The sequence below is a fragment of the Lepisosteus oculatus genome, chromosome 1 (assembly GCF_040954835.1).
Source record: "Lepisosteus oculatus isolate fLepOcu1 chromosome 1, fLepOcu1.hap2, whole genome shotgun sequence".
NCBI classification, from domain to species: Eukaryota; Metazoa; Chordata; class Actinopteri; order Semionotiformes; family Lepisosteidae; genus Lepisosteus; species Lepisosteus oculatus.
This window is the reverse complement of record NC_090696.1, coordinates 66764179-66789426: the sequence shown is the minus strand read 5'-3', so window position 1 is coordinate 66789426 and position 25248 is coordinate 66764179. Positions and strand designations below refer to the sequence as shown.

At 44.2% G+C, this 25248-nt stretch overlaps 1 protein-coding gene across 1 annotated transcript in view; it reads left to right on the top strand.

The window, feature by feature from the left end:
* Nucleotides 1–25248, top strand: part of rnf38 (ring finger protein 38) — a 66029-nt gene that overhangs the window by 15829 nt on the left and 24952 nt on the right. The window contains exon 2 of the mRNA XM_069191602.1: nt 15893–15951. Within this exon, the coding sequence (XP_069047703.1) occupies nt 15893–15951 (59 nt within the window). The remainder of the gene's footprint in view (nt 1–15892; nt 15952–25248) is intronic.

Below are 25248 nucleotides of genomic sequence, written 5' to 3'. Positions count from 1 at the left end.
TGCTCTTTTACCTTCAGTGCTGTAAAAAATGAATCGGCTTGTTTGTCGTCTAGTGGAACGGGTCTGAAATCTGCCCTGTGCTAAAAACTGATGAATCCATTTCTCCCCACTGTGTGCTGCACATGAAACTGCAGAGAGGATCTCTCGCTAAAGCTGAAGGTCTGTCGAATATTAGTGAGTGAGAAAGTTGAATTCGTTGAATTTTAAACCCAATTTAAAGCTTTACTTTTTTGTTTTGTAAAATACAGACACGTTTGATGAGTTCTAAGATATTAAGAGCACAACGTTTGCAAACCACAAAGCCATTACTGCCTTGAGCTAATCTAGTAGCTAATTGACCTGAGGATCTTCTACAGGGACTTTGTGAAAGAAGTTATGGTATGGTTTCGACAGCAGGCCTGAAAGCACATATGCTGTTACTCCCTTATAGTATGTGGATGTTGGGCTGGGCACTTCTCCCAGTATCGTACATCGTTCTGCTTCGGAGAGGCAGTTATGCAAGTTTTTTTTTTCAGAATCTGCTGACAACTTGCGTCTGACCGGGTCTGATGTTTTCTTGCAGCATGTGCCTCACTCCTCCACCAGCTGGAGAGTTGTGCAAGGACTCGCACACGTCTGTATTTCCTTCCAAAGCGACGGTGAGTCGCACGCAGATATGTACAGTGCCCAGTGGCACAATAGAATTCACTTTGGGCTCGACGAAAGTGAAGAAGACGTAATGTAAAATGTCATGAAGCACGTGTCTTTATTTGAGCAGACAAATAGGAAGGGGAGGGGGTGACATTCATCATGTAATACGATTAGATTGAGTCTACTTTGAATTGCTTGCTGTCCTATAAGTGATGCTGAACAGCGTTTAGAGCAAAAACATGGCATAACTGACTGAAAATCTGCATCAGAGCAGTAAGTCTTAGAAGAGATTCAGGTTTTGCAACAATTAAGACTCTCTGCAAAGGGTGTATTTTGCTTTTATTTGACACTCGAGTAGCAGTGGAGTGTCATTGAGAGAGCTCTGTCTGAAAAGAGCAAGAGAAAGTCACAGGTCTCTGCTTATGAATCCACCTCCTTCCTGACTTCAGTGCAAGACGAGACGAGGGGGGTTTATTTCGAAATGGTTGTGTACAGTGTCTTCTGCACAGGAAGGGTGCTTCATCACAGTGACCCATCTTGTTGCATTAGCCTCTCTCTGAGCTGGTGTGCAAGGCAGTCTGCAGGTATTGTCGAGAGTCTTAAGTGCAGAGTGACCATGATATGCAGGGCTATTAAACAGGGTTTGTGTACTGTGATGTTTATCATGTATGATTTGCTACGCAGATACTATTCAATAATGTTTAAAATGTCACCACCTTATGCAAGAGGATTTTGTATGCTTTAGGATTTGCTTTTTGTATGCACATGTTTAAAAATCTAATTATGGTAGCGTCACATAAAGGTAGATGCAGTGTTCCCACACTGCTCTCACTGGCGAGATCTGATCTGTGCAAAAGGAGAAACTCTCTGAAGCATTGTGGCACACATAACGCTAACTCTTAAATGTTTTTTGAATATCTGAATATTCACAATGAATATACTGATTCAAAGAGTTTTTCACACGCCTGACTTGTGATTCCATTGAGCAGCAGTGTGCCCCTAGTATGCAAGTCTAAAAATCGGGCGTTGCAGAAAACGGAAATGCACACTAGTGAGAAATAATATATCGATGCCATAGGAAAGCGAGACGGTAAAGATATTTTTGCATGCAGAACAATGGTGAAACAGACTTTTGTTGATTCACAAGCTACGCGTTTTCTATGCGACTTCTTACTGCAGTCGTTAGATTATTATATATTTAGGATCCTCTCTATCCCTATAGAAAATAGAAACGGCTCACAAACTTGGGAATCTTAAATCATCCCAAACAGCTTGGTGTGATTAAAGCCCCGGTGAAGATCTCATGTTTGGGTTAAGAGCTGAGTTTTTTTAATTGGGTGGTGTGTCCGAGGGAGAAATCTGAAGGATAGCAGGAGAATCACACACACACCTGTGTGCCTTTTACTTCAGCAGTGGGGTTTGTAGCATTTCTCAACACCTGTTTGCTTCTTCTTGACTTTTCCTTTAAGAGCTTTGACTTGTCTGGAACTGGAGCTAGGCTTGTTACCAGTGAGCTACCATGACCCCTGACAACATAAGCAGAATCAATATCGGCATCAGGCAGGCTGCAAATCACAGACATGCAGCAAGTACTGCTATGATATAGAAAACGTCTGTGATCTGTAAGCTACCCCAATGAGCAGTAACTTTGTAACGTGTGTCATCTAGGGGTCAAAAAATCAAAGCGACAGATCTTATGCCTCAAAAGAATGTAAATCTTTTAATCCATGCGCAGGTTTTACTCAAGTCGGTTGAAAATCTTGAGCCCTAATCACGATTAGATTCTGACCTTGAAATATGCAGAAGTCACTCCCAGACAATATTATATCATTTTTGTGCAATTATGTCTTTTTTTTAGGTTAAGAATGCTATTTCATGTGTAAAGTAGCAAAAAAGGCAGAAAACAAAATTCTGAAATTTAAATGCAAACTTTTCAGTTTTGTGGTCTGTCTGTTCGTGTACAAGGAGTGGGTTTTTATTTTTTTGTGATATATTGTACTGCATAAAAAATGTTGTGTGGCAAAATTCAGTTCTAGGATATATTTCCTTTTAGCAGTCACATCTTTGCTTGTTGGCATTGAAACCAAACCAAATCTAAATAAGTGGGTATAGGAGTTGGTTTGATTTTTAAGGTTAGTTTGTTGAATAGTAAAATGCATTGTGTCCTATGCTAGATTATCCTAAATGCTAGAATATAGAATTTCCAGAGCGCACACCATGCAAGTTTTACGTCATTGCAGTGTCTGATCAATTTTCAGCATGCTGTTTCTTATTTTTGACAAATATGGACACGTCTTTTAAAAAAAAAAATGCTCTCCTATTTTGACCTAGGTACAGAACATACTTTTCTATTCAATGCATGAAAGCGACATGAATAGGTAGACCGTCTGTAATTTTTGTAAAAAACTGTAATTTCTTCCACTGAATGACAAACCCCTTTTGTTTGTCTGACTAATGAAGTTTTTTTATGGTTTATCAATATCAATTAATTCAATTATGGGAGTGGGTTTACCCCAGATGTACTTAGTAATGCCATTGTAATTTGTAATTGCTGCTCAGCACAGTAAGGTTTAAGAACAGTGGATTAAAAACGCAGAAAGAGACCTCATTTGTGTAGTGTGTCAAATTTTGGGAGTTTCGTAATCACTTTGGGGGATTTCCATCTGGCTCTCCCTCTCGGATCGCACTGCTCGTCTGCTCATCTGTGCTTGATGTGTTGCAGGTTCGAGCCGTGGTTGGGTCATGTCAGCGCTGACTGTGGCTAAACACTTTTGCTTAATGCCACCAGTGAGTAGCGATGGGATTGGTTTGGATGGCGATAGATGGTGACCTCTGCAAACCCCCTGATTGGGTGCAGACTCCCTGTGAAGGATCACTGAAGGACGTGGTTTTCCTCCTATCAGCATTGATTCTCCTGTACCTCACTACGGTGCTTTTGCGGTACAGTGGTTGGGGTTGGGGTGATTGTCTGCACTTAATTTGTGCGGATATGGGATTTGATTGCCAATTGGGTGGGTATGTTACAATAACAATTAGCAAATTTATATTTTTTGAGTGAAAAATAAAGCTGCCTCCCAATTCAATTCTTCTCTGTCAAAGAAGGAACAGTTGATGCTCTCAATAAATATTTGAAAAATCAGGGGCTCATCATGACCTTCCTGAGATGGTAACAGTTTTTCGTGTGTCAGGGCCACCTGACTTTGAGAGACGTAGATGCTGAAATGTGCAGAGAGAAACAAAGCTCTGTATGGTATCCTGCTCAGCGCAAGTGATTAATCCAAGGAAGGTAAACACCTCCTTTATTGGCAATATTTCTTTTACCTTGCTTGATACTCTGTAGGATTGTGTTTGCATAGCCATTCTGAATTTGTGGGTCATTTTATTGAGAGTTTGGGGAATAACCTGCTTTGAGACGAAAACTGTACTACATGTAGGGATTTAAGGATTATTGTAAAAAAAAAAACAACTGAGTAGAACAGACTGGAAAAGAGCAATATAAAAAACTCCCTGTCTTTGTCTAACCACAAGGTGCTTCAACTTCATATACAGTATAACATTGGGACAACTCTAGCATTATCAGCACTTTGATAGGATCCTTTAGGAAATACCTGGATGAGATCTCGTCTGAAAACGTTTTATCCTCCGCTCAGACCCTGTATAGAGGAACTGTCAGGAGCTGAAGCCTCTAACTGGTTTCTCTCCTGTACCAGGAACTTGAACTTTCGGAGACGTTTCTGTGATGAAGATGGACAGTTTCAATTACCTCGAGGGCTGTGAACAAAACAGTCTTGGCTGCAGACCCTGTTCTCCACTGGCCGGTATTTGGTGAACGTTTTTGCAAAAGGATCAAAAGCATTTCTGGTTTTCTACCGAAGAGTAGTGTTTTTGGTGCTTAATTGCCAATGGCTAGCAAAATTGGGGGGTTTCTTCTTTAATTTGTGGCTGATTTTCCATTCGCTGAGCAGTGCACTGTGTGTGCCAGTCTCGCCTTTCCTGCCACACCTGCATGAAGAGAACATGCTACTCAAATCACCTCTGTCCCCGCTGGCAAAGCTGAACTAATGCATAGAGAAGGGAAGCTTCCTTTGTGACATCTCATCCAGGCTTTTCTAAGTCCCCTCCCTAAATAGCTATGATTGCAGTGTAGTTACAAATAGGAAAAACGGCCATTGAACAGAGTCCTCAAACACTGCGAGTACAGATGTAATAGAGATACGGCCAGTGGAAGATCTTATGAATGACTTCTAGAGCCTAATGTAATTTCTCTTCAGTGGACACACGTCATCTAGCCCAGTTATATCCAGTCTGTAGTAGTGTAGTTTAGGTGCTACATTAGTGGGGAAAAGGTAGTTTTGTGTGTGTTTTCAGATGTCACTGCTCATATGCACAGCAGTTAATGCCCCTGTTCTCTCATTAACATGTGGGAGACTTCTTTTGTAAAATCTCGTTGAAACTTTTCCTTGTCTCTAAGATCCATAAGGTAGGCGGTATATGTGCACGATCCTAACTCCAGCTTCTTAACATGGCATGCTTGCAGTGCAGTACTGACCCCACAGCACAGTAAAAAGGACACACAGGCTCATCGGGCCAGAGCCCGTCCTGGTTATTGTAGCTGTCGGGGGGGACTTGAGAACATATGCCTCCATTGCAGAGATTGTTCCCCAGAAATGCTGGTCCCCATTGCACAGCTGGATAAACTGGAGCATCTGGGATAAAGCGCCTCACCCAAGGCACAACAGCCGTGTCTGCAGCAGGGACCTGAACCCACAACCTGCCAGGCAAGAGCCCAAAGGCTTAAATGTTACACAACACTCCCCCCCCTTGTTGACTTCAGCCAGGAGCAGCTCAAGGACAGGAGTGTGGTGGCTGCAGGACACCAGTGAAATTGTGACCACTTCCCTTAAAAAGCTCCATCTTTACCTTGACACAGAGGGGAGATATTCCCCCCCCAACAAAACCAACTTTATTTCACACTTAACATCTTAAGTTGAGCCTACACACTATCGGGTCACGCGCTCTCTCTAACAGAGGTTCTTGAAGAGGTCCATTTCCAATCGAAGCGAGTGGATTCTGGGGCTGGATTTGCCCATTTAGAGTCTCTCCAAGCCCCTACCACTTGCTGTTGTTTTTTTTTTTTCCCCTCCTGTCCTGGCTCTGCAACGGCGGTCGTCCAGTCCTCCGCAGGAGCTCAAGGGAGCGGGGTTTGGCCCCCAGCCAGGCAGGTGTACACCGTAGAGGCCCGGCCCACCCACGCCAGCGCGCGGGAGTGTTGGGTGTGTTCCTGCCCCCATGGCGGTTCTGGAAACCCGCAGGCCCTGCGCCGTTCTGCAGCTCGGAGCCGGTGGGGCGAGGGAGGGTGCTGCCGGTGTTCAAACCGAGCCGTGTTTCCCGGAGTCCGATGGGAAGGGGGAAGGCAGGAGAAGAGCGCCAGGGGAATGGAGCTGATCTGCCGGAGAGGAGAGCAAAAATCGATAGTAGTGAAGGGAAGGCACCCCCCCTCCCTCCCCGCTCCTCTCTCCTCAGTGCACAGGCCGGCCCCCCACCTCCCCCACTGCCATTGATCCCTTCTGCATTTTTCTAGGCTGGCTGCAGCCCTCCTTGTGCGGAGCGCAATCCTTTAGGGGCAGGCAGGGGATATATGGACCGCTGCCCTGCTTGCATAAATTCAGATATGGGCGCAGGGCTGCAGCTCTCCATCTCCTGTGTGTGCAGTGGTAGGGACTGCCTTTTCAGTGGCGGCCTGCGTGACTGCTTCGGTTTCTGAAAGCAGAAAGGCAGAGTAGCAAACGGAGAGCGCTCCGTGGGTGGGGGTGTTTACGGTTTGTTGGGTGCCGACTGACACATGAGTAACAACCTGCTTTGGTTTTTTCTTCTCAACCCGTCAAGTCCAAAGCATCTGTGCCTCGTGAGAAGCAGATCATAAGGACTGTCTTTACTGTTTGAGTTGACACAAATTCCTCCTGATTACAATTAGATATATAATAATTATGATTTATTGAAAAGGATTTAAAACATCTTTCCCCTTCTTCTGTTTCTCCGGGGTCCCATTTGTACAGAAGCCCTCGTAAACGATTCGTTTCTCCCAGCAACTTGAGCCGTTTCGTTTCACCTGCTGCACCTGCAGTGAACGGCTCTGCTGTCTCTCGACACCAGCAGACACGTTTAAAGGCTTCCATTGGAAAGGGGTGGCGGGTGAGGGGGTCAAATTCAGAAGTTTTGGATCTCCCTTGAGCCTGAAACGCAAGTGCGAAAGAGCTTTCAAGCCGAAAGGTGTGTTTTTTTTTTTTAGTTTTTGGAATTGCTGAAAAAGTAAGGAGGCATAGTGTTTTCCAGGCACACAGTGTGTTTGGGAATTTGATCTTTCAGCATCATAGGCTTGAATTAACGGCAAGTGTTTTTCTCCTCTCTGAGAATGAGGCCTTTTCCGAACAAAAAAGATTTTATTTTTTACCCAGCGTGCTGCAAGAAAGGATTCGTTTTGTTTTTTTATGTGTAGATAATTTTCACTTCAGTTGAGAACATTTAAATATAAATGGGTTGAAAACTAGACAGTCGGACGTTTTGCACTTTTACCTGTAGTGAGAGCACTGACATTAACTACTGAAATTGTAATGAATAAGTCAATAAACCACTTCTGTACCTTCCAAAATGGGATCCTGGAAATAACTGGTTTCATCCGAAAGTACGCTCTTTCAATATGGGGAGCTGCTGCAATACAAACACTGTTTGAAATATGGTGGCACTCTTATTAACAATGTTTTCGAGAGGTGCTCAAAGAAATCTCTACTTATCATTGCTAGTAAGAAGAATCATACATCTTTTTTTTTATAATGCTGTATTTAAATTAACCTTTCGTGGCAAATTGCAATTGTTTTTTTGTTTTTCCCCCTTCCCTCTTAAACTAAAGTCACCGGTGGTGCAGCAAGACACATTCAATCTCCTCTGGCCGCAGCTGTTATCTGAGACGCTAGCTGCCGTGCTTTCAGCCTGGTGTTAATTCGAGGTGTGAAGTGATAAAAGGTTATTTGTGTGTGACGTCACCGTGCTCTTGATGGGGAGCACAGCTTTTTCTGTGGAGGAGGGAAAAACAAAACAAAGGCCAAGTGGCCAATTAGACTGGTTTTATCGCATTCTTTGGCTTTTGTATTTTTATGGTCCACCCTGAGGTAGCTGTCTCTGGCGGCTGTTTAATTTTCAGTTGTGCCAAAAGGATGTTATGACTGTGGAGAACCCTGAGCTTGGATCTTTTGCTGAACCTAAAGCTCTAAAGGCTGGGATGAAGGGAGAGCGGTTTCCCCGGGTTTTGCTACTCGAACGCGCTTCTTCCAAGCTTTAAAGTTCAAGTCGTCCTAGCAGAACCGTAGAGGCCTTCGTCTGAAGCCGTCGCTGGGAACGGAGATGCAGAGCTCTTCGTCGTGATGCCCCATAGTCTGAACAAAATGACAGCCCTTCGGGTATGTCAGCCCTGGTTCTGTCCTCGGTAGCGACGCGAGCAAGCTATTGCTGTTCTTTCGGGTTGGCCTAACCTAAATGATCTGTTTCATTCAGTTTAATGGTTTAGATAGGATTTTCAATGAGGGACAGATTTTTGCGTGCGCACGTGTATTCAGTTGAACTTAAAATTCACATACCTCCCTTATCTCCGGGTTTGTGCATGTCTCAAAAAACATACTAACTCACCTCCCCCCCAGTAAGGGAAATCCCTTGGTTGTTTGTGTGGTTCCATGTCTCGTAATGGTGATGCCTCTTTTTCTATTGTCTGCGAGGATGGCTGGAGAGCAATGTATCTGGGTATTTGGCATCCTAGCAGTGGGTTGAGGCGGGTGGACTTGGGGGGGGCTAGCGTCCTCTCGGCCCTGCCTCTCCACCCTCTCCGGCAGCCATCGGCCACCGGCTGTGTCCACTGCTCCTTGAGCTGATCAAGATTAATGGGGACAGTCGCCTCATTGCGATTCAGAGTCTAAAGGGTCTGCAGCTCCAGCTTGCCTGCCTTTGTGGCCCGGCAGCCTCCCAAGCCATCGCCAGCAGCGCGCACAGCAGATCGGTTTTGTTCAGGGCAGCGAACGGATTGACAGCTGCGGGGGGGGGGGGAGGCCTTGGAGGAGGAATCTCCTTTGTCCGCAACACCCAGAAGAGCAGGAGAAAAGTTCCCAACGAGACGAGGCCCATCCAGCCCGCTTTGTAGTTAGTGAGGTAATTGATCCAGGGATCTCATCCAGCTGTTTCCCGGAAGACGCCAGGGCTACATGGCCGGGAAGCTTGTTCCAGACTCCCATAACCCTTGGGGTAAAGAAGTGTCTCCCGTTCTTGGTTATAAACGAGCGTCCATGCAGTGGAAAAGATTTTTACTTTTGCGGTGGAGGAAAAACCAATCGCCAGGGTAGTGTTTCCATTCAAGGGCCTCCTTTTAGTTCCAAGTCCAGCTTGTTTCTCATGTGCTCAAGTGCAGTGAAATGCTTATTAACTTGTGTGCTCCAATACAGAGGCATTAAAGGAATCGCCAAACACATAAACATAGTACAGCAACAACAAGTTCAATAGCATACAACTTGAAAACAAAAAGTGGGACATGCCAGTGTGAAGTGTTATAAAAAAGACTTTGAACAGCTCTGGGGTTGAATGATAGAGCCGGGTCCATTGGTAGTTATCAAGTGCCTTTTGCTGTCCTTGTAACCCCAGCCAGAGAGGAAAAAGAAGCCTGCAAGCTGACCTCTGGCACCAAACTCCATGTTCTGTACAGCTCGGGCTGGACTGAAGTGGGTGAGACGGTGAAAGCATCATGGGAGGTGAATGGAGGAGCCATGGGGGAGAAAACAGGTGTGAACATGGCAGCCAGGAGGCAAACTCAAGGTTCTGCGTGTTCGTCCTCGGGGAACCGAGGTGAAAATGGTCCGGATCTTTTTTCACAGAGCTTTCAGATTTGCTTCTGGCCTGGGCTTTAATTTCACTGCGGTCAACTGGACTCGGAAAGAGCCTCTTTGCAGTTTGCTACACAGAGTGTGAATTAGTCGGGGGGTTTTTTACCTGTAAAAGTGTCTTGTAGAAAAACCGCAGAGTGAAAAAGGAGCACAGGGCTGGTGGACAGATGAGCTCTGAGATTCTACCAAGTATCTTGCACACTAATAAAAAAGGCTTAGCCTTGTCTTGGACAGAATCTTTTCATTGGTTTGTTGTTGTTTTTTTTAAATGGGGTACAATGTTCATTTTTGTCTCAAAGGCCAAATATTTTCATTTGGAACATGACGAAGATAAATAGGAGTGCTATACTTTTTACAGAATTCTGTCACGATGTCCCGGATATTTAATCGTCTGCAGGTTCACCTTTAATTTGAACTCGACACAAAGTTGAGTGCGAAGCAAAAAGCCTTTGAAACCCTAATTGTCTAGGGATACCCTCAAACCGTTTTGTCTGGATGCTCACAGAAGCATCGTTAACATGCTGCATGTTGCTTTGCTCTGACCTGCCATGCTGGATAATACCACGTGCAGTTGCTGGTGAATCAAATTGGGAGCAATGGGCCAGCTTATTAGGATCTTTGCCACACAGTACCGTAATTCATGCTAACTCCTCTTTTCTGCGTATTGTTACAATTCATAATTCCTTGCATCCGTCGAGTGCTTTTTGTCCAATCAAGGTTCAGCACCCACCTGGGTATGTCCTGATCCCTGCTGCATGGGACTTTCAGCTCATCATCACACACTTGTCGTGTGTTCCAGATAGCCTCAGCTTAGGAAGGAGTGTGTTTATACAGCACTGTGCAAACCAGTAGTAGGGTGGAGAGGAGTTTTGGCTTGGGTGCAGTCCTCATGACCATGACGGCTCTGTTTGCCCTGCGCCTACAGGACCCGGACAGATAACTCCCCCTCCTGCCTTTGTCCAGCGAGGAGGAACTGCAGGGCAGCCTTAGTTATAAAGGCAGCAGAAGCACCTAGGTGTTGTGGTTATTGAACCACAAGGGCGTGAGATATGGCTGCCACCTCTCCTCGTAATTCCCAGGACGAGTCAAGCTTTGAAACGTGCGTTCCCACCCGCGCTCGCTGCAGCTAAGCGGGGTTCTTCAGTGCGGTTGTTCTCGGCGCTGACCGCCTTGCCGTCGCAGCCAGGTGGCCGACCCCCGAGCGGGTTTCTGCGGCGTCAGTCGCTTGTGGGGTTCGATACGGTTTCCTGTGTGCTGTGGCAGCGCAGTCAATTAAGCCGCGGTTTGAGTTCGGCACAGGTGTGCCCCGAGGCCCGCTCGCCCCATTGTGGTTCAGGGGACACCTGTTCGAGGCGGACAGCCTGGGCCCGAGTGAAAGCGAGTTCACTCAAGGCCAGCCAGATCATTCCTCTGGATCGCCGGCCTTCCACGCCTCCTGTTCAGGCTCTTGCACAATAGAGGGCTTCCTCCTCAGCTCAGACTGGTTAGCCCAGCAGCCCAGCAGGGGCCTGTGTCTTTAAAGATGCGAGAGATGCAGGCGAGATCGGGTTACCAAAGGTGGACTGGAAACCTTACGGGCGTTGGTGGCGCTGTACCAGCAGCAAATCGAAGCCAAAAAGCTGGAACCAAGGGTGGCATTTGGCACTGCTAGCTGGCAGCACTGGAGTCCTGGGGGGCTGCTGTGTGTCTGGAGTTTGGATGTCCCCCCCATGTTTGTATCCTGCCCACTGCTTGCCCAGCAACTTTGCAACCTTATATTGTATAAAGCAATCAGAAAACAGCTGGATGGAAGATGGAGAGGGGGGAAAGGAGACAGTTTTCAAGCCATATATGTAAATCAGACCTTTGATGGCTTTTGATGGAGGGGAAGTAAATGTCAGTTGTTCAGAAAATGACGTACCTTGCAGTGTTTGGTTTCCCTTTATTAACAAGCCAGACTTGTTGGCTTTCTGGTCACTTAATTTCAAAAAGTGTTCCTCGCTAATACAGTGAAGCAGTCTTTCACTGTGAGGTATTTGACATGCACACTGCCAAAACATTTGGATGTTGGAATCAGCCAGTGATTCCAATTGCACAGGAGCCATGTGAGGAGAATGATACCCAAGTGTTATTGACTGTATCAAAGAGCAGAGACTGGCACACGGAGCACGGGCTTGTGTTAAGTACGCCCAGAGCTTGGATTGAAAATCCCCATTTGTCTGGGGGGGGGGGTATGTGTTTGGAGAGACTGGGGTGAGGGGCTGTTGTTCTGCAATGATACGAAACCGCTTATCTGCACACAGCTGAGACACTCTCCCGCCCTCAGTTCTGTATTGAAGGCAGCTCCCCGTTCTGTCTCAACACCAGCTAACATCTGCTACAGCAGTCGGTATTTAAACGGAGCGGAGGTTCATGCGCTAGACCCGTGAGCCGTCAGTTTTCCATCTTTTACTCCGGATTCTTATACGGCACGATATTTTCAGCGGCCCAGGCCGACTGTTTGGCAGAAGGAATGAGGGAACCAAACTAAATAGCGTCCTGACCCCTGGAATGACCCCGTGATGAATAATTGATTCCATGTTAGAAGCCATCAGGACTTGTGTTTATGAATGACAGCGGGGAAGGGCGAGAGAACCACAGTCTGACTTGTTTCACAAAGCCATTTTTATATCACTGGGAGGGAATGAATACCCCACTTCTCTCTGTATTACCCATTCCTCTCACTTGCCAGGACTACAAAAGGAGAAGGTGTTAATTAATAACAGTTTCTCCCACAAGCAGTTGCCAGACTGCTTTGCCTTTTTCTTCCTAGCAGCGGATAGGAAATATCCGAGAAGACCTGGAATGGGAGAATACTGCTGAGGACGTCCACGCATACCTATAGTTTTGCAGGTATCTTATTACACAAATGGCAGTTCGGTGGAAACTATAAAGAAACAGGACTCATCACATCCAGATGTTTTTCTTTATCAAAACGTAAGGGTTTATTTACTCCTGCGTGACGTGCCAGAAGGATTAGGATTCACAGTAAGAATACAAGCTCTGCAGTGTTAAAGAACAGGACACATCCCTCCATAAAATAATGATTAAAGGGGAGCTCAGGAGCACATTGAGAGCATGTTTTAGACTTTGTACAGAACTGCTGCTTTTCAGCTGATGGCAGAATCTGGTGTGCTGAAGCAAATAAGAAGGGGAGGTACAGACAGCACAGTACAAACTGCGTTTTCTCAGTAATTGATCAGCTGAAGTCGACCCGTAGTCAGTCTAAAAATGTAAAATGCTGCTTTAACTGGCTCCGATTCCATGGTAACCTTTGAAACACCAAAATCAAAATATAATCATTTTAATTTTACTTGCAAGACGCTTATTGGAGTTTGCTTCCTTTTTTGAGAATGTGACATTTACATTTTCCCATTTATTTCCAAACCAGTCGGAAAGGCCGGAGGTCTAATCCTACTGCATTTGGCTTGACGAATAACCTCCATTGGTGCAAAATTACAGGATGGTACAGGTTCACAATCGGCTCATTCTGGCAACTTCTACTTAATCAAATATTGGAAAGGGGAGAAACAATACTGAAATGGCTGTGGGGTTGTTAGTTGCTGTTTGGGTTATGTTTCTGAAACTAAAGGGTTAACCCAGCTGTCCTGTGTAGAGCAACATTTCCCCAGTGCTGGGTTAATGGGCATTTGGACAAATCTGGTGGACACTTTAAAGGGGCTGGGGATATCGTTTTGGGTTATCTCAGCAGTGGAGTGTATAGCGGACCCAATGCTTCTGTTTTGTACTGCTACACTGGGTGCAATTTGAAATTGGCTCCAGGGGACTGAACTAAATGACTCTTGTGTCTGGGCTTTTCCGTTCCTATGTAAAAAAAAAGGGATTGATGAAGGGAAGCAACCAAGAGACTATAAGTCATTCATTGCTGCTTGCCAGTCCCCCAGCCAGTAATTTCTATATCAAAGATGAACAAGTCTTTGAAAATTATTTTCTAAGTTAGGACTTGAGCTCTGCGCTGGTTTGAACTCCGGGCTGCAGGCAAATGAAGGGTTCAGTTAAGCACTACTGTTTTTTTTTTATTGCGGCTTCAGTAAACTGCGAATACTATATATATATATGTGGTGTTACACTCCTGGTTCAAAACGTAACTTTGGGGAATATGTCAATACCGGTACGTAAACATAAACCACAACCTAAGCAAAGACAAATTGAAGGTTTGACGGGTTTGAAAAGGAAGGACGTTTTCGGACCACGAAAACAACAATTCGCTTGTTCATTCTGCCGAACTGGTTGGATAATGCGGGGACGACTTAGCGGTGGCCATACAGGGTGCAACAGAGGAAGGAATGATGATCCATTGTACGCAACATTTTTTTAGATTAAATATAATTCGATGTGAAGTGTACTGTGTACTAAAATCGACGTAGTCTCGTATTTTGTCTTGAACGAGCCGCGGCTGAAGTTTCACCTGCGTCTACAAATGTTGGCTTTGGCCCCCCTTCCCACAAAAAACAATAGTTGAGTTTTAGCGGCAGCAGCACCTGCTATTGGATGTTTGCAACAAAATATATTCCAAGGTTGGGAACTTTTTTTTTGTTGTTGTTGATCATTCGATAGAACATCTTGTTCGTAAGCTAAACATTATCGAGAGCTCAACATTTTTCATTTTCTCGCTTTCGGCATGAAGAAATATGTATTTTTTTTCTTTAGAAGAGCGATTCAGAAGTCCAGCTGGATGTCTGGTTGCTGTAGACGCAGTCAAAGCCCTGGTACTCGGTGATGTCATTGCTTCTGATCTGACTGTGGGGTTTCTTTGGGGACATGGGGAGAGGTATCCCTGTGGAAATATTGGAAGTGTGACGTTGTTCATAAGAAAACATAACTGGTTCTGAGAAACCAGCATCGTGCGTAGAGTATTTGTTTTCTGTGCTAATTTGTTCTTGACAAATTTTTAAAGGGCGGATGTTGTCACCGCAAATTATGACTAGCGAGTGTGTATCAAAACGTTAATGATAAAGTTCACTGACATTTTAACTCGTGGACTATAAGCGACATTAGGAAACTTACAACAAAGTCATTTTTTAAAATGTACTCTGTGTCCAATTTGAAATCCAATGGTAATTGTTTGTTTTTTAATAAAGTGCCTTTTTTTTACCTTCTTCTAATTTTACGGATTTTACAGTATCATGTTTAGTTCTGCCTTCGCCAGTAGTTCTTGTATAGTGTTTGGGCTATCCTGACCTTACAGTGAATCGGAACCACCAGCATTTGTTGTGTTTTTCACACGTTTTGGTATGTGAGTAGTTGAAAAGCAACAGTTTCTGCTGATAAAGAGGCAGTAAAAGGAAAGGGGGGTAGAAAGTGACAAAATAAACACAAATTGTACGTGTAGTGAACAGTTACAGTATTGGTCATTCTTTTCAATATAAAGCTTTTTGCTGTGTTTTAAACGAATAATGAATAAATGCCTAATCTGATGCTAGGCCCACCGCAGTAATGTTTCAGTTAAAATGGCACTTGGCTTTATTATTCAAATTTGAGAGAGAATGGATGGGTTCAGACCTTTTCCAGCGGAGATGAATGCAGTGTAAAGCAAATCAATATGCTGTATTTAGAAAAGCCCTCCTGATATCTCATCGAATCCCAGCCAAATCCTTCACTCTCCTATTAACAATTAAAGGTATTTATATTAACAAGGACCTAGTGATACTTCCAGCTTCAAAGTGAACAGAAGTGAAAAGTGGCAGGCGCATTGTAGTGTGTAAAAACATTGCCTCTGCCCGTGAAGAATAATTTTAGTTGCTGAGCCTCACAGCAAACTCAAAGCAACAGAGGAAAGGTCTCATTGGAGGATTAAGGTTTACTCTGTTTTCATTTGCCCAAAAGATAAATTAATTACCTTATTCTCCCAAAATGAAAATAATACATTATTTTACTACTTTATAGTCCTTAAATTAGATTTTACAGTACCTGATAACATTTGATAGTGCAGACTTTATGAGTTCCGTCCATGCTAATCTCTGATCTTTCGAATGAATCTGTTCCTTCCCTGTAATTGATTTATGCTGCTTACACTGAGGAAGAAACTGGCTGTCCCAGGATTTGCTTTTGTTTTATTGGACAGAAGGAAGCTGTGAGACTCGCATACAGTACTATTTACAACACAGTGACAAACTGCCATGTTTAAATACAGTTGGTTGTGTGTTGGGCTGGTTTCACAGACCAGGATTGTGTGAAGATATATTAGTTTTATCTGAAGTAACAGTGGGTGTCTAAGATTATTACCACTCAGACTCAATTAAACTTTTAGCTACAGGATATGTTTGAAGAAATTAAAAAAACAATTTCTTTTTTTGCCCCAATAGGTGGAATTGTTGCTCAACCTGCCCACCAAGAGCATGCCTGCACTGAAGAAGGCGACAAGGTAAGACAGCAAAACTAAAGTTTTGATAAGCAATTTAAAAGTGGAAATGGCTTGATAGCAGTGAGACCCTAATGTCTGTTTACATGCTGAAATACAAACTTTAATTGAAGCTAGCATTCTGAAGTAGATTGCATTCTAAACTAGTTGGGTTTTATTTTCCTTCCCTCTAATCTACTATAAAGGTCTAACCTGTCTAGGTAAAGGAAACATGTCAGATGTACCCCACAAAAGCAGATATATTTAACTCAGTGCAGATGACTTTGGAATAACAAAAAAAATATTAAAATGGACTTATGAACTCTGTGGTCAGTCTACACTTTTCATTTGTAGCGAATTACACAGTGCCTGTAATATTTTAGCTAGCTGTTCAATGTGCTAATACCAGTATTAAAAATTAAATTATTTCTATTAACTGGGCTTAAGTTATTTCATTCTTTTAGTTTTCATGGTCTTGGTTCCTTCAGGCCAGGATTACATTGATTGATATTGCTGATAAAGTAACTCTGAATGCGGCTCCTCTGTTCCGAGTTTCATAACTTAATGCCAAATGGCCTCTTTCGGTTGTGACCTTTATGATTTCATAATGCAAGCTACCAACAGCTCAATCCAGAAAGAAAAAAAAACAGTTTGGTGTCCTAGTATTTACCTTCATTCAGTTCACACAAAAATGTTGGTGTCTTGTTCTCCGTCTTTGTCATATTTCGGGTAACTACTACCACTCTTAACTGCAGCAGCCTGCCTGAAACTGCACTTTGAGCATTCAGTGCAAATCAAGAGTGAGATCCACACGACGGCTTCCGAGGTCGGAGTGTGCTGAAGGATTGTTTACTTACCAACAAATCGCGGACTAAACTGTATCATCTTGAGAATTTAAGCCTCTTAGAATCCAGAACATATCTCAAGAAAATAAGGCAATTTTGCAATAACAACACATCATATTATCTGTACAAAATAAAAAGTTATTTTACCATACGGCCTTTCTTGCTAGCTCCCCTGCGCAATTCGTCAACTCACGCCGTGCCCGTCAATCATTTATAACCTTCTCCTGATATTGTTTTGAATTTAATAGGAAAACTGTATTCAATGTATATCGAACTACTCTGCCACACGACTTTATCAACTAGCTTACATTAAAAACGATAGATAATTCGAGTTGCAAATAGATAATTAGAGATACAAAACATGACAGTGTTGCAGACGAGACTTGCAGTATTCAATTTACTCCTGAAAAACAAGGGGGGAAAATACTTTTTTTTTTAATACGCATTGCTGTAGGGGTTGAAACCATCTTCAGGCATGTAAACAGAAGCAGTACAACAGAAGTTCTTATAGTTTTTTTTTCCCCTGTCTGTCTGTTTTTTTTGTGGGGACCTTTTTTCTGGAAATGAGAATTTTCCTCGGCACTGTACATGTCAGTTCGACACAAAGGGGGCCGTGCCCAGTAACTTCGCTCATCACACCCCCCCATTAATTCCCCAGGCCACACCGAGCTGGTTTCCAGGCAGTCCTGGAGCTCTACACAGCAAACCGTGTGGCTGTATCACTTTGCATTTTGAGGCCAAGCGGTTATGCCCGCTTGAATAGCCGGCCGAGTGCTGGGAATGCGTGCAGTTTTTTTTTTTTAAAAAAAACAAAGAACCGCTTGCGCTGCCCCTTCTCACACTAGCTTGTTTTTACAGGGTCAGCTGTTTCTAGTTGTTCCGTTCTCCGTTCTGATTGGCCGGTGTAGGTCGGGGGAGGCGGGCCCTTCGAGTGCGATTGGACGAGGGGGGGTGATGGCGTCCGGGCTCTTGGTGACGTCACCGCCAGGCGGGCTTGGTTGGTTTGTGGGGGAAAGGGGAGGGACCAGTCGGAAGCGGAGACAAAATGGAGAGGGTGGCGGAAGGCTGCGAAAGTGAGTGGTTGTGTAGTCATTCCTGTTTATGTATGATGACTAAACGATCTGAATCGAGTGGGCGCCTCCTGGTTCTGTCATGCAGCCTTTTAAACCACTGGGGGCACCTGTCTCCCCCCACCCCCATGCTGTCGGTGTGCAGGGCGCATTGCAAACGGCATACTAGGGTGTTGAGCCCAGTGGTGATCGAGTGATCTAGTCCGGCAGTGGGAAATGATCCCAGGGAGCCGGAGTTAAAGACGGATTCGAAGGTGCACGGAACTAAAACTGCAGTTGCTTTGCATCCTATACTCGGTCTTGCACGGTCCGGGCGAAATGTGAAATAAACGGAACTCGGGTGCACCTTTTAAGCTTGCATTTGTGAATGTCACTGAAAAGTAGCGTTTTTTTTAAAAAAAACTGTAATAAAAACAGCCAAAACAAAAAAAGTATGTTTATGCCACTGCTGACGTCGTGGATTGAATGCACGGAGCTAAAAACCGCGCGTGGGTTCGGGGTTCAACGGGGTTTTTTTTTTGCATCCAACAGCGTCACTAAGATGTGCTTGAAAATTGAAATAGAACTTTTTTTTTTTGTTTGACAGATAATTTGACTCCTAAAAAATAGTAATAATATGCGCGTGGTGTGTGTCAAAAGCAGAAGCACCTGGCTGCAAAAGCTTCGCGTCACCCACAAGCTCGATGAGTTTTAACGCGGGTGGAGAGCCTTCATGTTAACTTAATGTTCAGAATTCAACCGAGCCTGAAGCCGGAAAAAACCTTCCAGCTGTGGGTTGTCCACACCCGCCAGCGACTGACACACTGGAAGGAGGACACCAGGAAGGCGATAAAACGCAACACCCATTCTAGATAGTAACGGATTATTAATAATAATAATAACAATGCAAAATCTCTTGAAACGTATAATTTTGAGATTTTCTGACACGTTTTGTTCCGGAAAAAAAGGAGCCTGATGTGTTGTTTTTTTTTCCTCGAAGCAGGCATGTTTTAGCGTGGTAAAGCAGTTCACAAACAGTTGCTATACTGTATGGTGTGGTAGTTTTTTTTTTTTTTCATCCGTTTGCGAGGATTTAAAGCAGTTACCTCATGCATGGACCATCAACAGCCGCAAATAGAAAAACAAAATAGGAATAGACTTAGTAGAAGTTACTTTCTATAAGTTTTGGGTTTGTTCAGAATGTGTTTGATTTTCAATAAAATACACGCTCGTTGATATTTTTGGCAGTTGCTGGAATTGTTCATTGTTTTCTTACATAATGCATCTCCAGATTTGCAACTCATTATTTACCACTTGTTTTGTAATTTAATTTTTGGAGCCTGGAGAAAATTGTCGTAATAACTGGCTGTATCATAAAAAGTATATATCTAAATGTAGCTTGTGATCAGTGGGCTGCAAACCGCTGCACTAGAGGATGGCTTCCATGTTTTATATCGAGATTTTTTTTGTCTTGTGTGTGGTTCTTACTCTCTGTCACTCAACTGTGCAGTGAAGGCTGAGAGAGTTATGTTTTCTTTCGCACCTCGACAGCCTTTTGACTTCAATTCTAACAGAAAATGTGCTGTGTGTATCAGCGCCGTGGTGAAGACCGGTGACAAACCGGTTTAATCGTTAGACGTACAGGTTGGATGGCTAATTTGAAAACCTAAAGTGCAAAACGCTTCCTGTTATCTTTATCTTTTTTTTTTTCATCAGCGTGTCAGAACCAGGTGTGTTATTGCTGTGTGTCATCAAAGGCTTGCACCTGTGCTTTTTTACAGGCTAAGTGGATTTCCCAGATGGTGACATGGCCTTATATATTGTTTTTATTGTTTTTTGCTTGTTAAATTTGTGCTTTGTCTTGATTCATGCATAAACAGCATTGTGTAGCAGGCTGAGAGAGGGGGTTTCTTGTTCTTGTTTGCCAAAGATAAAGTTCATGCTAACATTAAGCGGACTACGAGGAAAGCAATGCGACCTTGGTTTTGTGTTTTTTCGCTATATGATGCCCTTTTCAGCTGGATGTGTTATTAATTGTTTACCAAGGTGCTGATAAAACTTCTTCACCAAGGAGAGATCTGTATGTGTGTCGCAACTGGAAAAGGGGAATATTTAAGAGCGTTTTGTTAACGCAGTAGTGGCAGATGATCTCTGAGCGGCGTTATGCTGTTTTAAGATTGAAAAGGTAGTTATCTCTATGGGTGGCTCTTGCATTAAACGTGACAATTTGTTCTTGTCGCACAGTAAAATAACGCGCTACGTATTCTGCAGACAGAAAACCGCGCCTTGGGCTCTCAGAATGTAGTGTAGCGACAGGGGGCGGTTTTCATTGCGTTCATCGCGTCTGAAAGTATCAGTTTTGGTTCGCTTGTTTGATTTTGTCGCTTATGTTCAGCTTGGAAATGTCACTTTCAGTCAGGTTTCGCTCCCTGGTTTAAAATTCTACTGAGGTAGACTAAGTAGTACTGGCCGTCTCTTAAGCTTTGGCATTGGTCGCTTTTAAGTCCGTTTCCCAATCGCTAAAAAAATAAAGGAAGAAGCAGAGGGTCATTCCACTCTAATTGAATTCAGGCTACCAGAAATGTTCCCGGTACGAAGAGAATGTGCTGCTTGTCCTGCATTCAGTGAGGTGACCTGGCCCTGCTTTGTGTTTTGAAGTGTGGTTTGTTCCTAAATTGCTGCATCTACCTTAACTCGAGCTTCTTCTCTGGGCTGCGATGGAAGAACTTAGAAATAAATGAAACATTCAAAAGAGGTCGCCGACGGACTCGATACCGTTGCACTTAAGACTTCCAAGTAAAATAATCAGAAATGGGGGTAATGAGCTGCCCTGTCACTTTTTCTTTCGACAAGCTTGAATTGAAAATTACTTTATCATTATGTAATTTTCCACGTTCAGACCAGAAACCCCTTAACTTTGTTTTATTTGAGGACCGAAGTGCCTCAAAATGTCGTAACGTCCTTGTGTGTTCCTTTCCTGAATATCTTAATGCCCTCTTCTCCATAGTTTTAGCCAGGAAGTGTGCCATCCAGAATTGCTATCATAGGAACCTATGATAGTATCTGTGAGGGGACTGGCATCTCATTAACTCCCTCATTAACGAATACACCTCCTCCTTTCCTCCCCCACCATTCACGTACACACACACACACACCTGGCGCCTCGTCCGAGTCAGGGCAGGACCCCTGGACACTGTGCGACTGTCATCTTGGTCACCATTGGTTCGGATTTCAGGCAAAGGAAAGGGAGTACCAAACGCTTTCTCGGGGGGGGGTGCTCTTAATTTGTGAGGCCTCCTATCCTCTCTCACCAGCTCTGTACCCTGGCTGTGGCCAGATGGCCGTGAGCTGACACGACCCAGTTTTCCTGTAGACACGCCGCATAGCAAATTAGACCCATCTTCCTCTCCAGTCTCGAAAGGAGCAAGACAAGGTCCACTGTATGTATTTCAAACAATTTGCATATGATTATTTGCGTGTTGCTATTTGTATTGAAAATCTTTTCGTCTCCAAAAGCTTTGTCTTTGAGATGCAAATGGCTTTTAAATGAGCTCCAAACACTGGTAACTTGTCAGGATTTATTTATCTTTCTTCGGGTCCGGTAGAAGGCTCTGGTCCCTTATATGATGTATTTTGAAAGCGCCCCTCTTCACGCCCTGTTTTTTTTTCTTTCCCCTGCCGTGCTTGTTTTGCACGGTTGGGATTGGGCATCACTTGGTCTTTTAGTCCTGCCGGATCTGTTGGCTTGATTTCCACGGTCAAAGTTTGGGAACGGAATATCATACCCCGTCCCACTGAGTCCACACAATAAAACCTTCATTGTGTCTTGATGTTGGCCTTTCTTGATGCGTCAAGAGATGGTCCTGTTTTTGATGCGTTTGCGAGCATTGTTTCAGGGGCAATACACACACACAACAAAAAAAGCCTTCTTCAGCGAGCACAAGCATGTTCCCCTATCCTATCGCTCTAAATTTGTTTTAAAATGGGTAGTGCGCTTGTGATGGGGACATTTTTTGCACCACATTCCTCTTACTGTCACTAAGGCATGTGTGCTTAGTGTCGGCTCCCTTTACCTCCACTTTGTGCATTTTCAGGTAATGATTTGCACAAGATAATGGGGTGTAATACAGAGAAGGTTTTGATAACTTTTTTGGACTGAATTGTATCTGAAGAAAACCATCTTTAATCACACCCTTTGTGGGTTGTCCAATCGGTTATGAATAGTTTGAGGGCGTTATCTGTTGTACAAACTAAAATGGAAGTGAACCAAAAAAGCAACATCAGAACTAGGTTGAGCATTTAAGGAACTGGCTTGAGAAATGTAGAGGAGCAATTTCCTATAGCTGATTTACGCTCCCTGCATGGTAACACTAGTGTTGCAAAGCACAGTAAGTAATTTTGTCCATCAGACATATTTGCGAGAAACTCAAATATGACTGTAGGTGCCTATACCTCTCTCTTTGAATTGGAGTTGTTTTCACTGTACATAAATAAGGCTCGAGTTGTTCTTACTGTATTTTTGAGTATGCATTCTGTCTTCTGTCACATGCTCTGTTGTAAAAAATGCATTTCATTTATTATACTTTTAAAAAAAGTTTTTTAACATGATGTCTGAGTGGGTAGGGCATTTCATTGTTTGCTCTGATTCATTAGATGTGCTGTGCTTCCTTTACAGCAATGGCACAGTGATGTTTATCATACAAACTAGTGATTGGATTTATGGAACCAAATGTGTAAAGAACTCCTTTGGTTTTAATGCATGTATACCTGTAATAACCCTGCAGATGAGTAATGTTTATGCGTGAATCTGCATATTCAGCTGCAGCTGTTTCTTCTTGGGAACTTCTGAACCGTTTTCAGAGGAGAAAGAAAAAGTAGCATCCTCTTCCTACCTTGATCTTAAGCTGCGACTCCAGTGACTGATGGAGGTTAACAATAAAGTGGTGTCATAGCTGTGTTCAGACATTTGCTGGAGGTCCATGACAAAATAGCTTTGCTTTGAAATCGGCTGCCCTGCATTGTGTAGTGCAAGAACATGTTTCCGGGGGTTTTGTTTTTAAAGCAATGTAGCTAGCTCCCTTTCCATGAAACTATCCTCCCACCCGTGTCCTAAAACTGGAAAGTAGCTTTTTAAGGGTCCATTGGCCTTTTCGTTCTGTTGATTGTACTTTCCATCAGTGACCCATGTGGTATAAGACCGCCTGACGTGGTGTAATATGGATAGCTCATGGGCACACAGCACATGCTGCCCTTGTGTTGGAGATAATTGCGAGCCCGTTAGGGCGGACGGCGAAAGGACTTGGCGCTGCCGCAGAACAAATTGTGCACAATGGCTTGATTCCATTTCGTCTAGGTAGGAGAAGCTGACTCGTGTACAACTTGTGAAATCAAGTGGGGGGAATAAAATTGCACTACGGTCTCCATTCAAAATGGGGTGAAAAATCTGTAATGTCCATTGCTTGACTTCTGCTGAAACCTGTGGTTTCTGTGCACAGTAAACAAAAAGCAAAGACCCAAGGCATTTTTTTTCCCATTTCTTAACCATTGCACAAGATAGGAGCAAAAGAATAGAGCGTTTGTGTCTGTATGCAGCGAGCCTGGCCGCCATTTCGTGGCGTGTAGTTTTTGATCTGTTTTTTGAAAATTGCCCCCTTTCTCTCGCTTCCCATCAGTGGAGGCTTCCGTTTGCAACACGCGGTGCAGAAGGGGTTCGTGCCGTCGTTGAGTTCTGTCAAAGAGTTGTTTATTTTTCGAGATAAGGAAAACGGGACTTCCTTGGGTGCTGGAGAAGACCATTTTGAGAGCCACTGTGATATTTGTGTCCTGTGTAAGAACCAGTAAATTCTCCCCCCCCCTACTTTCCTGGAACTCAATGTGACGTTTGAATATGGCCTCTTTTTTAAAAAAAAAAAACTCGGCGCTCTCAAACCTGTCTTTCCCCTTTCTCTCTGATAAGCCCAGGCGGACTTATAAAAGTTTTATGATAATAGGACTCCCTGTCTGTGTGCATTGGAGCTGCCTACGGTTCAAAATGGGCAGCGAGGCCGGTTGATTGAAATGGGCCGTGGCTCTCTTTTAGAGTGCAGTTAGGGTGGGGGTGGCAGGGTGAGGAAAGGGGAAGGCGGCGGGGGGAGGTTGTGGTTTAAGGAAAATCCCCAGGCTCCCAGTGGGAACGTGAGCGTTCCTGGAGGTTTTGCAGAGAGCAGGGTTGTGTGGGGGAGGGGGGCAGAGGCTATAGTTCGCTGCAAAAAAAACTGATCGCCGAGACTTGAGAGCTTGCCCAGGGGAGACTTTCAGGGTTTTAACAGCCAAGGGGGCTGCCGGCGCCTCCCGATTCGGCCGACAATACCGCCAGCCGGGACGGCCCAAGGTGGTGCAGGCATTCGGGTCCACCTGCCCTTGAAGGCGGAACCGGCTTATCTCCTTTAACGGTGCGCTCTGCCGGGGTGTTCATCACCGTAATGTGTGATCTGGAGCCTTCGGCATGTGGCAGGAGTTCTCCCCGTACAGTAAGTAAAATCGTGCTTCAGGATTAAATTGAGGATTCTGACTCCCGAGCTGCTTTTCTCGTCCAATGCCATGTGCCTTACAAATGCTTCCAACAAAAGCAGTATTTAATATGAAAAGAAATGCAGGCAGCTTTCCTCGAATGCAGCCGCTCAATGGTTTTAATGTTTTTCTTTTCCCTTGGCTTATTATCGTTGTGTCATCATTGAGGGTGGACGGACCAGGTAAGCCTTTCTTTCCACGGGCATCCTCACCTCTCAAATCTTCTGAAAACCAGGCGAGACGTCCCGGTCGGGCTCTTAGAAGTGCTCAGTAAGCACTCCAGGTTCATTTAAATACCTTTCAGCAATCAATGAAGCAAAATGTTTCCAGTGCCGATGCTCAGCGGTGACACAGAACAAACAAGCACTTTTATATTAAGTACAGGCAATTAAAAAAATCTATGCCGAGTAAATGTATTCAGACCTCAAACAAATCTTTTTAATTCAGGCTAGGAAATAAAACATTCCTTTTAATGCAGTATTCAGAGATTTTTTTTTTCCTGGCGTTTATGATGTAGAGAGCGGTTGATTTTTTTTTTGTGTGTCAAAAACACTGCACGCAGAGCTTTTGTATTTTCAAGCCTCGGATCAGAAGATTACGGGGGATGCAGCCCTCTTTGACAAAGCGTCGCACGGAGCGCGAAGCCATGAATTGAAGTTCATTTCGCGGACTGTCTGGGGGTCCCCCCAGGGGGGGGCTTGCTGAAGAAGGTCGCTCGAGGGTCACTCCCGTGTCCCCAGCACGCTCTTAGATCACACCTCCGTCCCGAGAGGCAGCCCTTTGAGTACAGAGAGCCGGCACCTTGGGAGAATCTAGACGGGACCTTCTCTTTCTCTCGCCCGGCCTTGAGAAAGAGTGGTGGCAGGTCTGGATGGTGC